General features: G+C 43.0%; 3 protein-coding genes across 8 annotated transcripts in view; 2 read left to right on the top strand and 1 right to left on the bottom strand.

Annotated features, from left to right (window-relative positions):
* LOC143518669 (UDP-glucuronosyltransferase 2B15-like) overlaps window positions 1–15,375 on the top strand; it is a 32,600-nt gene extending 17,225 nt beyond the window's left edge. For 5 of the 6 annotated variants that reach the window (XM_077011329.1, XM_077011331.1, XM_077011330.1 and 2 more), the window contains 5 exons: window positions 8,219–8,367; window positions 9,669–9,800; window positions 14,224–14,311; window positions 14,401–14,620; window positions 14,835–15,375. In XM_077011329.1, the coding sequence (XP_076867444.1) occupies window positions 8,219–8,367; window positions 9,669–9,800; window positions 14,224–14,311; window positions 14,401–14,620; window positions 14,835–15,117 (872 nt within the window). In that variant the 3' untranslated portion in view covers window positions 15,118–15,375. Of the gene's footprint in view, window positions 1–1,240; window positions 2,043–8,218; window positions 8,368–9,668; window positions 9,801–14,223; window positions 14,312–14,400; window positions 14,621–14,834 lie in introns of those variants that run through there. The other variant, XM_077011327.1, reaches the window with a different exon arrangement.
* LOC143518673 (UDP-glucuronosyltransferase 2A1-like) lies at window positions 2,081–4,017 on the top strand. The gene has a single exon (XM_077011337.1). It carries the CDS (start codon window positions 3,334–3,336, stop codon window positions 4,015–4,017), a length of 684 nt encoding a protein of 227 aa, XP_076867452.1. The 5' UTR covers window positions 2,081–3,333.
* Window positions 15,376–15,985: 610 nt separating the features above from the next.
* On the bottom strand, window positions 15,986–18,673 carry LOC143518187 (uncharacterized). The gene is made up of 2 exons (XM_077010657.1): window positions 18,433–18,673; window positions 15,986–17,686 (listed from the first exon to the last, which is right to left on the bottom strand). The coding sequence occupies exons 1-2, from the start codon at window positions 18,507–18,509 to the stop codon at window positions 16,123–16,125; spliced, it is 1,641 nt and encodes a 546-aa protein (XP_076866772.1). The 5' UTR covers window positions 18,510–18,673; the 3' UTR covers window positions 15,986–16,122.
* Between the last annotated feature and the right edge of the window lie 222 nt (window positions 18,674–18,895).

Raw genomic sequence — 18,895 nt, 5'->3', positions numbered from 1 at the left:
AATATTTCAAGTATTTGTTTGTTTATTTTAACATAATTTGGGCTTCCAGCTCATAAAATCCCTGAAAACAGGAATTCAAAAAATTTGAATACTGTGGAGAAATTACAGTCATTACACCAATTCTCCCTCTCTGCAGCATTATGCCCCTCTGCTTAAATAACATAGCAGTCTGCATGTCTGACAGTGGACTGTCTGCAGCATAATATTTGCAATATTACGTCCACGCTCAGACTGTTCCACAATGGGACAAATGGTCCAATTTTATTTTTGTTTAAACAGCGTTCTGTTGCTTTACCAGCGTTCTGTTCTATTGTGTTTTGAACATTCACTGAACTAGTTTATTATCCTACATACATTTTAAGAGTTTGTCACATGTTGTGTCTTCATTGCTTCTTTGCATGTACAAGTTGTTTTCCGTTTTACAAAAGTGCATTTGTTATTTGTATTAGGGTGTAGTCCACAGTGGACAATTGTTCCTGGTGCACAGGCTCTTTGTCCCAATCACTCGAGTTCTGCTTACAAACAATGAAATTAAATATTATTGTTCTTATTTGTTCATTCAATTGGATGTTCTGTGCATGTGTAACTGAACATGGATTTAAATATCGTTGGATCTTTCCTGATTCCTTAATGAGATATTGATAAGGCACTGAGCTCAAACAATGGATTGTTCATATATGTATTGCGAATCTGTACTGCTCGTCTCTTGGTCAAGGCATCACAGGTTATAACATGTCATTAGCATATTCATTATTCATGATGGACGTAGACAATGTTTTGCTCATATTTATCCAAAAGTAACTGACATTGTAAAGACAATACAGTGTAAACAAAGGCTGTGAGTTTTAAATCAAACTAAACTAAACTATATTTTTGTCACAGTGACATTTATACAGGTTATAGATGTTTGTCCCAAATGAATAAGAAATTATTTCATTCTCCATGCAGTGCTGCTTATATCAGATTTAGACAATCATGCCAAGTACTGTTTTTCTAATGTACTAATTTTTTTTCTATTCATTAGATAACGACTGTTAAAACAGGAACTGATTGCTTAATTCTGAGAAAAGAAATGATAAATTAAAAGCACTTGGTTTAAGAGAATCTGGGGGTACAGAGTGTACGCTTAAAACAGAATCATCTTTATTTGCACAGCAATGTGGATATAAAGGTTGAGGTGCTGATGTCATTACAACTACTATCAGTGGTGGGTTGTGAAATTTAGGATTGCTGACTTCTCATTGGTCAGTGAGCTACGTGCTGCCTTCATAGTTCACTCTGTACAGAGATACCTGATCATACAGGAATCATGACTGCATGTAGGAGAGCTGGTCTCAGTCTTCTGCTCCTGCTCACTGTGATCCAGGCCCCACTGGCTGTGACAGCAGGGAAGATCCTCATCTGGCCAGGAGAATTCAGCCACTGGCTCAACATCAAAGTCATCATAGATGAACTAATAGCCAGAGGACACAGTGTGACTGTCATTACTCACAGTGCTACACCATCTGTAAAGACAACTGAGTCTCCAGGATACAATGTGGAGGTAATACAGGTGCCCTACACTAAGCAGGATTTAATTGATGTCATAGAGAAATTCATGAAGTACTGGACATACGATCTGCCAAATGACAACATTATCCAAACTTCTCTGAAGATTAAGGAGATCATAGATATGTTTGCAGAACAAAACCACAAGCTGTGCAGGTGCCTTTTTGCACGTGGAGACCTGCTGGAGAAGTGGAGTAAGGAACAGTTTGATGTTCTTCTGACAGACCCCTTGAGTATGTGTGGGGAACTGCTAGCACAGAAGCTGAACTTGCCCTTCATCATCAGTCTGAGGTTCTCATATGGAAGCGCTTTGGAGCGACTCTGTGGGCAGCTGCCAACACCACCCTCCTACGTGCCAGGGGTCGGCCTCGGATACACGGATCAGATGGATTTCCTTCAAAGAGTGAAAAACGTTTTGTTTCAGTTCACTCAAGATGTGGTGTATACTCTTGTGAGTGTAACAATATGGGACTCCCTATTCACTGATGTCATAGGTAAATGCTGTTCCATTTTAAAATCCCCAGTAAAAAAAAGGTTTCTTTCTTAGGTCAGTTTCTTTCTTAGGTTAGCACACAACGTATATATACAAAGTGTGACCTATGAATATTCCAGGAAATGTCTAACTTTGTTCAATAGAATTTCTTCCTTTTTAATGTAAAAAGGTTGCTCCTTATGTTCTGTAAAACTTTCAAAATCCTTTCTATCAATAATCAGAAAGCTGGGATGAAAATAACAATTTTGGTCATTGCAAGCGTTTTTGGTGCTTCAGCGGCCAAGCTGCAGCCCTGATGAGGTTTTTGTTTTCCACACACTGTGTTAATACATTCTCACCCTAGTCTAAATCAGCTAGTGAGCGAGAGCTATCTAGAAAGCAAAATCCCTGGCCAAATGTAAAATATAAATTGCAATTTTTGGAAAGGGAACATCCATAATTGCGCTCTCAAGTGTTAATTACGATGTTTGTACAAGTGTATTATTATAGCTACCTAATGATTGTCTTGAAGTAACATTATTGCATATATGTAAATTTAAATTATTTCCAGATCCAGTAACACAAATAATGACAAACCAGGGCAACAGGGTGCGTGTGTGCGCATCTGTGAGCATGTGCGTGTAGCCTTACGCTCCCTTCTTTCATCATTATTCAGCTCTGCATGTCTGACAGTGGACAGTCATGCCCAGGCCATTCTATTAATGGGCAAATTTGATTTATGTTTAAGCAACGTTCTGTTGCTGTTTTGTAACATTCACTGAAGTGATATAGTTTCATAGAGACGTAATAGTTTGTTACATGTTTTCTTGATTCTTAAGTGTTCCTATGCATGTTTTCTGTTTTAGAAAACTTTAAAAAGTTGAATTACGGTGTAGTCCACCGTAGGTAATCGTGAAGTCTCTGTCTGGTCAGTTAATCTTTAGCTTTCTTACAGTCAGGATGTCCCGTCTATGGTAATTTCGTTCAGACTCGTAATATTGTTGTAATGTGTAGTGCTCCTTATTGAACGGCGCTTGTTTTTTTCTGCTTGATTTGTTGAACCTTTTTGCTGTCGAGTTTTTAAACAACCTCAATTCCAAGGCCTATGTGAGAAAATAAGTTACATTCTACTTTAGCCTCCTTTATCAGTGCATGTTCACTGACCGATTGCACAAGAGTAAACGAGATTGGACTAACTTGTATCCGCCCCATCTTCTCTGACCAGTTTTGTTGTATTTGAAATCATGGAGTAATAGGAGAAGGTTCTTACGCATTTGTCGACCGATAGTTGTCTACGTGGTTAATTTGATAAGATGGTATACAGTTATTTTCTACCTTTGATCGTTTTTCTTCTGAGTGTGTCTGAAATAACTCTCGGCAAAGTACTGGTGCTTCCTGGTGAATACAGTCACTGGCACAATATGCGCACAATTGTGGAGGAACTTGTGGATCGGAATCACAGCGTGACTGTTCTGGTACTATCTGCGTCGACCACTGTGAAACACGCAGAAAAGGAGCGATTCGAATATGTGGTGTTTAATGTGAACATGGGACAAGAAGAAATGCAGACTGTGTGGCAGAACTTTATAAGTGTCTCAAATCAAGACACAACTGGGTTTCAGAAACTGTTTATACTTTGGAAAATTATGTCTGGATTTGTGAATTATATTGATGATGTATGTGATGGAATGTTGCTGGACAAAAAACTTGTAACCTCGCTTACAGACTCGCATTATGACGTAATTTTATACGATCCAATGATACCGTGTAGCGACCTGATGGCGGAGACGCTCGGTGTACCTCGCGTCATGTCTTTTCGATTCAGTTTTGCATTCAGTGTTGAGAGATTGTGCGGGCAGATGCCAGCTCCACCATCATATGTCCCTGCAGTCGCTGCCCACGGGCATCTCACAGACCACATGGACTTCATAGAACGATTAGAGAATGTGCTGCTGTACATTGCTCACACAGCTATATTCAGACTGCTGCGCGTCTAACATTTGATAAGCATTACACCAAAATAATGGGTACGGTATTGACCGCTTCGTTAATGAATTTGTTATTTACGTATGCACGTAGAGGCAATGTGTCAAAGGTTATAAGTTATCAACTATGTTATTATTTTTAGTTATTGGTTATACATTATTTTAACACACCATTCGTCTATAGCAGGGGTAACCAACCTTTTTGAAACTGGGAGCTACTTCTTGGATATCAATTATTGCGGAGGGCTACCGGGTTGATACCCATCAATCGTTCGAAAAGTTGATGGGGGGGGGGGGGGGGGGGGGGGGGGTGGCGCCGTGTGCGAGTGTAGATTGCTAAGCGGGAAGACCGCTAGCAACCGCGGACAAGTAGCAAAACAAGCGCGGACAAGTAGCAAAACAAGCGCAGATAAGTGCATGGCACTGTAGTGAGTTATTTTTAAAACAAGCCCACGGGCGTCTCCTGACGTCCTCGCGAGCGACATGGTGCCCGCGAGCACCACATTGGTGACCCCTGGTCTATAGGATGCCTCCTTTTTGACTATTCAGAGTTCAAAAGCAAAATAAAGCCAAAATTTATTTAGCAATAGATTGTCAATTGAAATGTATGTTTCACGGAGGCTATATGGACATGAACATTGTTTAGATGTAAAAATGTAAACCCAGTGGGGAACCGTCAGGGCCCTCTACGCCATCTCAGAGGGCCTAAAATATTCTTAAAGCATTATATATATAATTATCCAATTTTATTTTATCTACTTACAGTTTGACATTCGACATCTAAACAATTACAAGAATATAAGCAAATAAAATATTCACCCGTGTCTATTCAATCTGTGTTGGAAGGTGAGGGGTTAAGTGGAAGCCTGTGAGCCTGTGTCTCCCTCTATCAGGACTGTGATGCCCGCTGTTCATTTACAGAGGGCCTGGCAGTTATAATTCAGCGCAATACCAGTTTCAAATGACAGCAAAATTGACCAATCATATCTTCTCTCTTAGTGTATGATAATTTCCGCCCGCTGTGGCGACGCTAGCTGTCGTTAGCACCACCGCTAGCTAGTTTCGATTCATCCCTTTGACGTCCTCATGCGCGTTGTTTACATATTCCGCTTCCGGGAACCACGGAGCTGTGAACCTTATTTTGTTTGGAAACTTATTTTGCTTAAGACGTTATCTAGTACAGATATTATTGTTTATTGCGTTTTTAAAGCTGTACTGTCGTTTTTCTTTATTGCAGTTTATTAAGAAAGGAAAAAAAAAATTTCAGGGGGGGGGGGGGGGGGGGGGGGGGGGGAGTATCCACGGCGCAGTATCCACGGCTCTGTTCGAAATAGCCTACTACATACTACTGGCGTACTGATCGAGCCCCAAATCAGTATGCCGTATGCAGTATGTGACCAAAATAAAATTTTCCAGTACGCGAAACATGACCTACTTCTTCCGCAAAATATTCCAGTACGTGAACAGAGCTATCTTTGTGGTGTACTGCATCCCATCATGCAACGCGGCCAGTTTCATATCGTCCGTAAAAAAAAAACATGGCGGACGATGCGTAACGAGAGTGCAAGCAAAAATGTATGTATATTTTTCATAAAAATCTGATAGATAATACATTTTGTACTGTTCACTGTTTTAAAATAAGAAAATGCACTAAACAACCGCTAGCTAATAATCAGTCCTTTTTTAGCTAGCTAAAAATCTTAGCAGCCTCTAAATATAGGCTAAAAAATGAATGCCATAAAAATTAATGCCATAAAGGTAGCTGTTAAAATCTTTATTCTCTGCCTTCTCTGTTCTCCGTTGGCTCTGTTCGAAATAGCCTACTACATACTGGATACTGCATACTGGGCTCAGTATATACTGGATACTGCATACTGGTCCTCGTAGTAGTATGCAGTACAGTTTCCAGTATGCGACAAAAGCAAAGCATACTACGGGGTCACATGATCGTAGCGTTGCATGATGGGATGCAGTACACCATGAAGATAGGCTGTGTTCGAAATAGATTACTACATAGTGGATACTGCATACTGGACTCAGTATATACTGGATACTGCATACTGGTCCTCGTAGTAGTATGCAGTACAGTTTCCACTATGCGACAAAAGCAAAGCATACTACGGGGTCACGTGAACATAGCGTTGCATGATGGGATGCAGTACACCACGAAGATAGCTCTGTTCGCGTACTGAAATATTTTGCGGAAGTAGTAGGTCATCCGGGTATGTTTCGCGTACTGGAAATTTTCATTTTGGTCACATACTGCATACGACATACTGATTTGGGGCTCGTCCAGTACGCCAGTAGTATGTAGTAGGCTATTTCGAACACAGCCCACATTTTTCCTGAAATCCCAAGGGGGGTTGCCATGACGTCCTCCTATTTCCATTGGACGGTTTTTTAGTTCCGCTCGCGCTAGCATTTCAGCATTGCTAACCAAAACAATGTGAGACGAATAAAGTGGCTTTGATACCGATTAAGTGCTTTAAGTATGAGCTCAGGCTCGACGTGTGCCGTTGTCGGGTGCCATAACAACTCAAAAAAGTTGAACTGTCCGTGTCCGGCTCCTTTTGTACTAACTTGGAACATTACTTAATCACATTTAAAATAGTTTTATTAGATGCAGCACAATATAACAAAAAAATGCCTTAATTGTCAAATTTGATCAAGCCAGTCCAATGATATTCAATTTTAAATCAGCCCTATTTTTTAATTCAATTAACCAAAATCTTGTGATCAAGAAATGTGCGCTAGTTTTAGCATGTGGCTAGTTTGTATTTTCCGTGTCCGCCGTGACATTGTTCATCGGACCAACACGTTGTCTTGGGACCCGTAAAAACTACCTTAAACTGTACAGACTGGGATACAACTTCTGGAAACAATAAACAAGAATATAATGTAACGGTCCACTTATATATTAATATCTTTTAAAAAGTCCCACGATGTTTTTGAACGGTCCAAACGCGAAGTTTGGAAGCGCGAAATGCGAATTCTTCTAACGGGATGAGAGAAAGCGGACATTCAATTACGCCATATTACCAAATCTCTGAGAAGAAGCTCCTACAAACCGATGAAAACAGCGATTTATTTACAGCGCGCTTGATCACTGACCTCGCTTAGACAGCGCGACTGCAGAAAAATGGCCGCGGCTCAATCATTATCATGCGGGGAAATCCAAGTAACTACTTTTTGCTTTGCATTCCATTCCAAAGGGGAAGGAAGGAGCCTAGCGTGGCTTGCAGCTTTAAAACTGAAATACCCTCCAAAGAGGATACATGTTTGCTCGTTTCACTTTGTTGAGAAGAAGCCTACAGAGCTGCATCCTGATCCGGAGCTGTATTTGGGTTACGGTAGACCACGCCAAAAGAATGAAGTCACCGTGTTTTTTATACAATACCTTTCCTATTTTGCTGCTATAGTTGTATGCATCTGTGCTTTTATAGTTCCGTAGCTCTTCGCCATCTAAGCCCTCGGAAAAGACGAAGTAATTAACTATATCAATATAGCTAACTTCAGGCCACAGCTTCATGTTATCAACCCACTCTGAGAGCGTGGAGGGGTGGGGCACTGTTAAAACACTACAACCAGAAACCAAAAACCGGCTTTAGATACGAATCATGGGAAGAGTTCAAGTTCAGGAAAATCGTGGATAGGGCTGTCAAGTCATGTGAATCGATTAGGTTATTTGTTGTAATTGTAAATACAGTTGCTTGGCATTACGATGTAATTTCAATTTATTTCACTTTCCCATCCCACTGTATCAATCTCTGAAGTTTAAACTAACAAACTTTTTAGACAAACAAATCCTAAGCAAAAGCATACGTAAACCGAGCGCGATTACCTTCGTGTCCGTCCAAACATGCAATACGGTGTAACATATACGGTGTGACCAGTGGCAGACTTAGAAATTTGGGGGCTCAAGGCGAAATTTGCTATGGGGCCCATCAACATTAATATGCGAGAAATAAGTCAGCTAATCAGGGGGCCCATACAGTGGGCTGCAGTGGGAGGGGCCCAAGGCAGTTGCCTAGCCACGCCTCTATGCAAAGACCGCCTCTGGGTGTGACATAGGCCTATAGGCTACTTCGCATTCTCTATTCTTCAACATGCTCTGAAAATTAAGGGAAGCACATTTATATGGAGGTGTTTTAAAGACTTGTCACCTGCAACCTGATGTGAGTTTATCATTCACCTTTGCTGTTGTATTTCACAGGCAAACCCACAACCCTGTGTGACACTATGGGAAAGGCTGACATCTGGCTGATCAGAACCTACTGGGACTTTGAGTATCCACGACCATTCCTGCCAAACTTCAAGTTTGTGGGCGGATTACACTGCAAGCCTGCAAAGCCTCTGCCTAAAGTAAGATCATTACTGTCCTAAAGACTATTAGGTAGCACATTTGTTCTGATAGTTCAATTGCCTTTATATTAGGGAGTAGGACTAAATCTATCAGTAAAAGCCCAACGGGTGTGGACCTTGTTGCTTTCATTAAGTGCATCCATTAGAAAATATTCAGTTAATTCTGCTTTTGTCTGTTCAGAGTTTACCTCAAGTTGTCTTTAGTTTTCTTGAAGCAGGAGTATTTATTTATTTTGCACTCTGGAGTCTTCTACACTCTCCCCACAAACACATACACTTTTCAAAGCTAGGCAGCTATTTACACAAAAAGGGCAGATAAATTTACACCAATACCTACAGCAGGTTGCACAAAGACAGAAAAGACAGGCCCTTCAGGCAGCTGGTGGAAGTTGATGCCACCAAATGGGTGCTAGGACACAGAAGAGTTCCGATGCTTGTGTTCTTTGGATCACGAAGCCTGTTGGGTTAAGCTCGGCCTTGCTTGAAGCTGAAAAGGCTTGAAGTACAGGTTGGATTTTGACTACTGCCATCAAGTAAGAGGGAGCATGTCCATTTTGGACCTTGTGAGCAAGCATTAGAATTTTGCATTTGATCTGAGCAGCTACAGTAAGTCGATGAATTTATCAGAATAGTGGAGAGGCATGGCGAAATTTAGGAGCACTGAAGACCACCCATGCTGCATAGTGATAGTAGGAGAATCCATGGCAGGAGAGTATTTCAGCAAGTGAGCGAATGTATAGAGAAATGAGAAGACCACTCAGACCTGGGCCATATGGGATTGAGAGGCTGTGGATTCCTTGCATGTTATTTGATGAGAGTTCCAGCCATTCTTTGAGTAAGCAGCCATTCCTTGGTCAAGGAAAACTTACAGGACATTCCTGTAGAAAAAGGTACATCTTTACTATCCATCACAACATGTAACGATAATCACAAACAAAGAAATGGCATTGTAGCACGGTACACAAACAGAAGCATGCAAGCAGAGCGCTAGTGCTACAGGCCATCAAGCACTGAGTAAAGCGTCTGTAGGAAGCTCATGCAGTACGTGTTGTCTCAAACAGTCTCTCAGACAGAGTCCAATGCAAAGCACTGGATGACTGTACCTGTGTGGTTATATAGTGGCAAAGGAAATGGGGGACAGGTGAAGGTGATACTGAAATGTGTTAATATGAAGGTTGGTTGGGGAGGATGGAGGAGTAAGGAAGGTGTATGTGTGGTAGTGGGTGTCTCCTTCAGAAACTGGGGCAGGCCTACCTTGACAGTTGCGTCATATTAATAAGTTTGCTTTTTTGTTTCTTTAGGAGCTGGAAAAGTTTGTGCAGAGCTCAGGAGATGATGGCATTGTGGTGTTTTCACTGGGATCAATGGTAAAGAACCTCACCAAAGAGAGAGCCAACACCATCGCTTCTGCACTCGGACAGATCCCCCAAAAGGTCTGAGCTTGCACTGTTAAATACTGCTCACTCTGTTTATTCCAATTAGAGCTTTCTTACGTTCTGCTCTGGTGTCTAGATATGGCACAGTTTCACATTAGGTATAAAAGCATCTGCTCAGTGGTCATTCTTGAATCTTGATCATTCAGAAAAAATTCAATGAGCAATGTTAAATTCTGTTTCATTGTGTAACGCAAAAACAAAGAGAGGTGGACCCAAGTAGAGATGGGCACAGCAGTTCTTTTAAATGAACTGAATCATTAGAATCAGTTCACTAAAAAGATTCATCCAAAAGATTCATTCACCGAATCGATCAGTGCTTGGCAGGACTCTGACCCACCTAACTCATACACGGCTGAATGGTTCATGTTTCAGTTTAGTTCACAGCCTCAGCGACCAGGAGATGAGAGTGTTGTAAAACATTTATAAAAAAAAATATGCAACTAAATGTTGGGTTTATTATAGCAAATATAAATCACATTACAAATTACAGTAATCCCTCATTTATCGCATTCTGGAAATTCCAGAACCACCCACAATAACCGAAAATCCACAAAGTAGAAACGGTATATTTATTTAAGTATTTATACACTATATTAAGGCTTTATAAACCCTCCCCACACCTTTACGTTACATAAACCTTTCCCATTCCCTTAATAACCATTCCCACACTGTGCTGTGTATGTGTGCTTGTCCAATGAGCAACTAATCGTGTGTTGTTTACAATCTCATGTAGGCAAGTAGCGTCTCAGGCAAGCAATGCTGGTTCTCGTTTCCGAGAGTAAATATGCACTATTTATTGTAATTCGTACTGTGACGGGCAGGGTGAGCGAAAATAAATGGAAGCGATCACACCAAGTCTCAGGGAAATAGGATGGTTTAATATGAAAAGTGCGCAAACCAAAACCCGTGAACTGATCCAAATTAAGGATATAATAACCAGCAGTCAACTGGTACAAAGACAAGACATATATAGACGAACAAACGACCCTCAGGTGAGACGGATCGCGGGCTCCGCCCACCTGAGGGACGAACACAACACCACACCCACAGGACAAGCTGCTGCTGTAGACGGGGGCGACCAGTAGGGGGCCGCCGTACCGTGACAGATCCCCCCTCCAAGCCGCACTCCCCTCCACCGGCTGTGCGGCCTACAGCAGCAGCACACAAAACAAAGGGGCAGGCAGGCAGGGACAAGGGACACACCCCCTGTAGTCCCGGAGCTGAAACACAAAACAAACACAGGTTAGCTCACCTACCTGGGCGGGACCCTGGACCGACTGGGCCGTCCACAAGACAAAACCACGCCCCGGTCGGTCACAGGGCCCTCACGCCCTAACCGGCCTTAAGCCGCATAGCCCCACAGGTGCGAGGACGGCGGGCCACGGCTCCGTGTCCGTCCGGGGTGTATGTGTGCAGGTTACCTCCCTGGGGCGTGGCTAAGTCACCTCCTGGACCTACCTCCTCCCGGAGCTGGCCCCTGCCTTCTGCTAGGGGCCACCCCAGCCTCCTGGGGAGTCAGCCCCAGCCGGAGCCTGACTTTACGAGGTGGACTCCTCCACCAAACCCAGGAGCGCCAGAGACCGAGGCCCAGAGCACCCTTATCGCGGGCTGGGGAACAGCCCCCAAGGGCCTCCTGGTCACCCCGAGCAGGAGGGAGGATCTCCATCCTCAGCAGGAGCTCTTCGGACCAGAGCCCTATCGTCCCCAAACATCCGGGGGCCCCAGCCCTCTAGGGAGGGGCTCTTTCCGACCGGGCTCCGGTCACCCCACAACATAAGGGGGCTCCTGCCAGCTGAAGACCCCACAAGGTCCAGGACTGCCACGATCCACCGCCAGGGAGAAGCACCTGCACATAAAACACAAAAAGCACACACACACCCCCACACACACTAACACAAAACATAGACGCGCACTTACCCTGACCATCTCGGCACCCCGCATCCGGGGGGAGGGGTCTCCATCTCAGCAGGAGGGGACACCAAACAACTCACCTGATGCATCAGGAGAGGGGCCCCTACCGGCTCCAGAGAACACCCTTGAATCCCTGGTCAGGGCCTCCCTTAGGAGCGACGCCCTCCGTGCCACTCCCCGTAGCACGGGACCATCACTGGTCCACCCCCACACACACACACTCAAGGGGGAGGAGCATGTGTGGAATTACATTAAACATATCACGGGCACGCGAGAACACACACGCAAAGACTAGACAAACAAAAAACAGTGTACAAACAACGAACGAACGGAACTCTTACATGCGTGCTCGGTATGTTGTGACGTGCCGCTCAGATTCGCAGTCGCTCCCCCACACAAAACACAAGACGACAGGGGAGCGAGGCGACAGTGACGAGCGGCACCCGGGTCACACACGAAACACTAAACACAAAACGCCACGAGCACGCACACAGGTCCACACGCCCGTTCACATGTACACTTCACCCACACAACATGAAGAGTTTTACAGGGAAGACGCCCTGGTCCTCGCCGTGCAACACACAAAACAAACGCACGGCGAAACTCTTCAGACAGACAAACGACGGACATGAAGAGCTGTCTCAGGGCAGACTGCCCTGGTCCTCGCCGTGCTACGCACACACAAAACACAACACAAAAGCACGGCGGAGCTCTTCAAACAAAACACCACGCAGACAAACACTTACCACGAGACATGACCACGAACGAAGGAAAAAGCAAAAGAGACTGGCGGCTTCCGAAGGTGGCTGGTTATTCTGTGACGGGCAGGGTGAGCGAAAATAAATGGAAGCGATCACACCAAGTCTCAGGGAAATAGGATGGTTTAATATGAAAAGTGCGCAAACCAAAACCCGTGAACTGATCCGAATTAAGGATATAATAACCAGCAGTCAACTGGTACAAAGACAAGACATATATAGACGAACAAACGACCCTCAGGTGAGACGGATCGCGGGCTCCGCCCACCTGAGGGACGAACACAACACCACACCCACAGGACAAGCTGCTGCTGTAGACGGGGGCGACCAGTAGGGGGCCGCCGTACCGTGACACGTACTATTTTATTATTTATAACATTCATTTATTGTTAGAATTAATACTTATATTTTTATACATTTTGGGATTTTTTTATTAAAAAAATAAAAAATCATGAAATATATATTTTTTTCCACCGATCGAATTTCGCAGACAACCGGTTCATAAGTTATCAACTATGTTATTTTTAGTTATATTAGTTATACATTATTTTAAAACAACATTTGTCTATAGGATGCCTCCTTTTTGACTTCAGAGAGAATTCACAAAAGCTAAAGTGCGAAATCGCGCGGGATCACTGTAACATAATACAAAAAATAAGTATGAACTAACCTGCAACTTTGAGTGCAAAATAAATATCAAATTAAGAGCAAAATTAAGATAAAAACTGTACATTCAGAAGAAAATATCAACTTAAATGTGTAATCAAAAAGAAAATGTGAGTGAAAGAGAGCCCTCAGTTCAGCGAACGAATCAGAGAGTGAATGAGAGCCCTCAGTTCAGCGAACAAATCAGAGAGTGAATGAGAGCCCTCAGTTCAGCGAACAAATCAGAGAGTGAATGAGAGCCCTCAGTTCAGCGAACGAATCAGAGAGTGAACGAGAGCCCTCAGTTCAGCGAACAAATCAGAGAGTGAAGGAGAGCCCTCAGTTCAGCGAACGAATCAGAGAGTGAAGGAGAGCCCTCAGTTCAGCGAACGAATCAGAGAGTGAAGGAGAGCCCTCAGTTCAGCGAACGAATCAGAGAGTGAACGAGAGCCCTCAGTTCAGCGAACGAATCAGTGAAGAAAAGCCCTCAGTTCAGCAAACGAATCACTGAGCAAGCACAGTCCCCTCGCAATGAGAGTCTCCGCCACCCGGTAAAAGCTAGACAGGAAGTAAGTCTGCCAGTATAACCCAAAGCGGAAATACGTCACCGCCTCTAACGCACATAGCCTATTCGGTGATTCACAGACCACACAGAAGTTCCCCTGCCGGCCTACATGGTCGCTGCTGAGCTCCGCTACTGAACTGAGAAAGGAACAAATCAGCTGAAGAAGTGATTCGATTCAGTAGGTTCACTCAAATGCCGAGTCCAGTGCCGACTCGTGAGCCCCTCCTGTGGTAACCGGAGTCCTGAGGCACTACGTTGTGAATATTTGATTACTCTCATTATATTCTTTCATGCCCTTTGGCCAAAATGTCTGCTTCTTGTTTAGTGTTGCAACCTTTTCCGAGGAGTAATGTCATGCAATCTATTGTAATTTGGTAAAGAAATAGAGAAAACTAAATACGTTTGTAATGACGTTAATATTAAATAAGTCATTAAATGTATTACTTGAATTACTAATGTTAATTAGCATTAATATAGTAAAGTCTAGTTGAACTTTGACTCATCGTGCCATTCGACACCCGATTGCTAATTCTAATTACAGGTGTTGTGGAGATACCCAGGAGAGAAACCCGACACACTCGCTCCAAATACAAGATTGTATGACTGGATTCCCCAGAATGACTTGCTAGGTAAAAAGGTTTTGTCATATGTGTATATACTGCAGCAATTTGTTGCAGTAAAAGATCCTTAACATGTACATGTGATTTACATCAAACAGGACATCCTAAAACCAAGGCCTTCATCACCCATGGTGGGACTAACGGACTGTATGAAGCTATTTACCATGGTGTCCCAATGGTGGGTCTACCACTATTTGCTGACCAGCCTGATAACATAATCCATATGAAAACAAAGGGAGCAGCCGTGATGCTTGACATCAATAAAATGGAGTCCAAAGATTTGAGAGAGGCTCTCATTGATGTTATAAACAATCCAATGTAAGTTTATGTTGTGATAATAGTATAAATAGTATATATTTTGAGATCTAATGATCACCTTTTAGATCTACTGTGCTTTCCGTTTTTCACACTCCATGTTGGCGCACAAGGAGCAATTTGTGAAGCAGCCGTTTTATCTCACTTATCTCACTGAGGTGTTGATAACAATTCACTCTTCACATGACTAAGTTTCAATCCATGTTCATTTCATCAGGTACAAAGAAAGCATAATGAGGCTCTCCCGGATCCACCATGATCAACCCATGAAGCCTCTGGACCAGGCTGTCTTCTGGATCGAGTTTGTGATGCGGAACAAGGGGGCCAAGCACCTGAGGGTAGAAGCCCATAACCTCACCTGGTACCAGTACCACTGCTTGGACGTGGCAGCCTTTTTACTCTCCATAACTGCAGTGGTCATGTTCATCTTTGTGAAAACATGCAGTTGGGTTATATGTAAATGTTTAAGGAGGACCACAACGAAGAACAAGATAGAGTGAATGTGTTGTAGAAGAGAGGTAATCCTTCATGTGCTATGAACCTAAAATTATGTTAATGTAAACTATACAGCAGCACTTGTATTATAAATACAATAGTGTCCTGCATGTCAGTTTGATCCACCAATCAGGACAGTGATTTGAGCAAGACTTAAGTAATCAGACTGGTTTCACTATTTTGTTCATTGTTGCAGCACTCAAAATTTGTTTTTACTTATTTCCTGTATATTATTATGCTTTAGACAAAATAAAATTTGAATGTTGTAACTTTTGATTACTTCATTTGGACGCTTTCAGTGTGTAACCCAATCATGGAGGTTTTCATGTTATTGTGTAATGTGCTAGATCCAAAACTGGTGGAAATGACCATGTATTGACGGTGTCAGTGGTGTTAGGATGTATGTAAGAATGTATGTACACATTAGTGTATACATGTATACACACAGTGCTCATCACTTTCCATTCAGTGTTCAGTATAATTTGATTTGTCAAACACACAGGGGGAAAGAAAGCATTTAGTTAGGATAACAGTAGCATGGAAAATCTCCCCACATTGGAGAAACCATGGGAAGGACACCGTCCTCCTGGGAGATCCCACATAGCGGAATTGTGGCATTGCATTTACTTAGCTGCAACTTTACCACTTCAAATACTTGAACAATTTGCTACACTAAAACACACAGACACCTCATCAGCACTTAGTAGTCTATTTGTCTATTTTTTAGGTTAATGGGAGAGTTTGTGGTAATGAGGTATTCGTGTTGGGCGAAATATGTCAGAGCACAAGTATGTCACAGTACTTAGCAACTATGGAGATAAGATGTACTAATATTCTGTGGTTTCCCTTTTCTGTAAAAATGACAAGCAAACATATGAGCATTGTATTTGTATTGGGGGCTTATAAGAGCACATAAATGGAATACTGGAATTGCACATGGTTACGAAGATGGGTTCCTCTGCCTTAAAACATGTCTTCTTCTTTCTCTTTCAGACAACTCTATGGTTGTATTATGTGCTGTTTTTGGTGACCTTCCGATAGGCCTTCCTCATGAATGTTGCAAAACATCCAGTCACAGTTTGTGGCTTTCTGGCTTCATGTTTGGACCTCCGCCGCAGATTTCTGTCCAGTTCAGCAACCTCTGCCTTCAGCTTGTCCTCTGTCTTTCTGGTGTTATTCTGGTGACCTCTGCTCTCCGTCCTGCCAGTGGTCATGATGTGTCCAGCGGTGTCAGAGTCGTCAAACTCCTCAATCACTCCTCTTTTCTCCTTTTGTCTCAATTTCTCCCTCTTTCTCTCATCCTTTTGCTTTTGCCTCTCCTGCTCGCTCCGGAACTGTTCTGCCTGTCTCTCTCTGTCTTTTCTTTTCCTCTCTTCCTCTTTCCTGAGCTTTTCTCGTTCCCGTAACCTCTCTTTGCGTTGCTTTGCTTTTCTCTTTTCTAGCCTCACCCTTTCCTCCTCTTCTGTCTCTGTGTCCCATGGGGTGTCCAGGTCTGTATTGTCAACCTCAGACTGACTGGTGGCCTCTACATCATTCTCATCCACACCATCATTCATCTCCTGCATCAACTCACGCTTGCTGGGGGCTGCAGTTATTCCAGATAATGGAATCGTGGCATTGCACTGACTTTTCTCTTCCTCTTGTCTCCTCCTCTCCTCCTCTCTTTTCTCTTCCTCGTGTCTCCTCCTCTCCTCTCTTTTCTCTTCCTCTTGTCTCTTCCTCTCCTCCTCTCTTTTCTCTTCCTCTTGTCTCCTCCTCTCCTCCTCTCTTTTCTGCTCCTTCTTTTTTTCCAATTTCTCCCTCTCTCTCTCATCCTGTAGCTTTTGTGTCTCCTGCTCGATCCGGAGCTGTTCTGCCTGTCTCTCTCTGTCTTTTCTTTTCCTCTCTTCCTCTTCCCTGTGCTTTTCTTGTTCCTGTACCATCTCTTTGCTTTGTTTTGCTTTTCTCCTTTCTAGCCTCACCCTTTCCTCACTCTCTCTCTCTCTTCTCAGACACTGCTGTACTCTGAGCCTCACATCTTGCACTGCAGCCTCTCTCAAATGTTCATTCTCCGCTCTCAACCTTTCCATCTCCTCCAGGACTTTCCCCTTCCACTGAGACTGTTTGGCCCACCTGTTCTCCACTAATTTGTCTTTTTGTCTTCTCAGGGTATTCTGGGTAATGTTTGTGGTTTGTTGTGGCATGCTGTTAGACAGCACTGCTGTGTGGTGTGCAGTGTGAGTCTGCCTGGCTCTCCTGCTGAGCCCCATGATGTCCTCCAGGATCTTCTCTCTGTGTAGCTTCTCTTGCTCTCCTTCCACAAACGTGTTGAGGTGGCAGAGAATCTTGACTGCCTGCTGTCTCTTCTCTCTCTCCATCAGCAGCAGGCCGTAGAATATATCTTTCATGATTTTTTCACGCATGGTCCACTCATCCCTCATAGCCCTGATTTTGAGCTCCATCTCCTGGTGGATGGCGATGACCTCTTTCTCCAGCCTCTTGTTCAGATCCTTTCTCTGCTCTTGGAAGTTGCTGCTTATCCTGAAGTCTATGTTCCTTTGCCACTGGCTCAGGTTGGCACCCTCCATGTTTGCACTAAAAGACAATGGAATATTTTTAAATAACAGACAAGTTACTTACTTACACAGCACTCATCAATCATTATGTGTTACGCTCGTTGCAACAAATTAAGAGGCCACACTTCTCTGTGACAGACAGGCAAAGTATTGTGTTAAAACATTAATCACTGAGGTAGAAAGAAAAAGTGGATGACTGATAGTCATAGCCGGATAGATACAAGGGTGTATAAATGTAAATATATGAAATTATTATTATATTTTATAAAATTATAAAATTGTCTTAGCTTGGACTATGCATTGCTGGACGTCATTACTTAGCTCTGCTGGCTAACCCAGTTCAATTGGTGCATTTGCTACTTCTTTTTAAAATAGCCTGCAATACTTTCATTAATACATCATTAATACTTGCAATACTTTCGTATTAATGATGTACATCAGCAGAGAGCAACAGTTTCACGGCCAGATATTTCAGCCTCAAAGAAAAGGATACAACTTATCTAGCTTTGTTTTTCTTCTTTTCATTAATTTGATCATGCCTCGCGCGCTCTTCCTTTTCGTCCCACGCGAGAAACTTACTGAAACCCACTTGGCTAGGTAGCTAAATTAATTAATCAAAAGCCACTGAGCTGCCATCCCATATTGTGGCAACACGAACGTTTGATCGAAACGCGACAAACTGCGTTTAATTTAAACGTTTAAAGAACGTAGAAAGTACATTTTACAGTATAACACAACTGAAGTACAAATTGTTAAAAGTATTACATTTCAGTGGTTCCTAAACCTTTACTGGCGTGCTCCCCTTTTGTATATGGGAATTTTTTCGCAAACTCCTTGACCATCTTTTACTAGCAAACGCGCGTAGCTGATTTGCCTTGCCGCGCCCCCACTTTGGAAACCACTGATCTAAGTAAATGTAGCTTAGCTGCAACTAAACTCTGCTCTGCTTATAACCTATTTATCAAAACCAAGAATGAAATTCTCTTGACCAGCTTTTGCTTGTATGTCGAAAAAGAAACAAATGTACAGTAGACTGTATTATTTCAATTTTGTTATGGTGATATTCCCCTCTGCTGGAACGTGGCGTCATAATACCGATGTCATGTTTTTCAAACTTTTGGCATAGAATATAATATGTGGTTGTTAGGGCGTACTCACACTAGGCACGGTTTGCTGGTTCCATGCTGGGGCCCGGTCATTGATCTATATTACTGGATTGGACATCGCC

Source organism: Brachyhypopomus gauderio, chromosome 7 (genome assembly GCF_052324685.1).
Source record: "Brachyhypopomus gauderio isolate BG-103 chromosome 7, BGAUD_0.2, whole genome shotgun sequence".
NCBI lineage: Eukaryota > Metazoa > Chordata > Actinopteri > Gymnotiformes > Hypopomidae > Brachyhypopomus > Brachyhypopomus gauderio.
This window is presented reverse-complemented; position numbering and strand designations above follow the sequence as displayed.

What these genes read in the sequence shown, in the direction of transcription:
- LOC143518673 (XM_077011337.1), top strand. Translation starts at nt 3,334, where the DNA reads ATGGTATACAGTTATTTTCTACCTTTGATCGTTTTTCTTCTGAGTGTG.
- LOC143518187 (XM_077010657.1), bottom strand. Translation starts at nt 18,509, where the DNA reads ATGGTCAAGGAGTTTGCGAAAAAATTCCCATATACAAAAGGGGAGCAC. An exon ending in GGTTTAGGAACCACTGAAAT is followed by an intron (nt 17,687 to 18,432) that starts GTAATACTTTTA and finishes ATTGTCTTTTAG; the next exon opens with TGCAAACATGGAGGGTGCCA.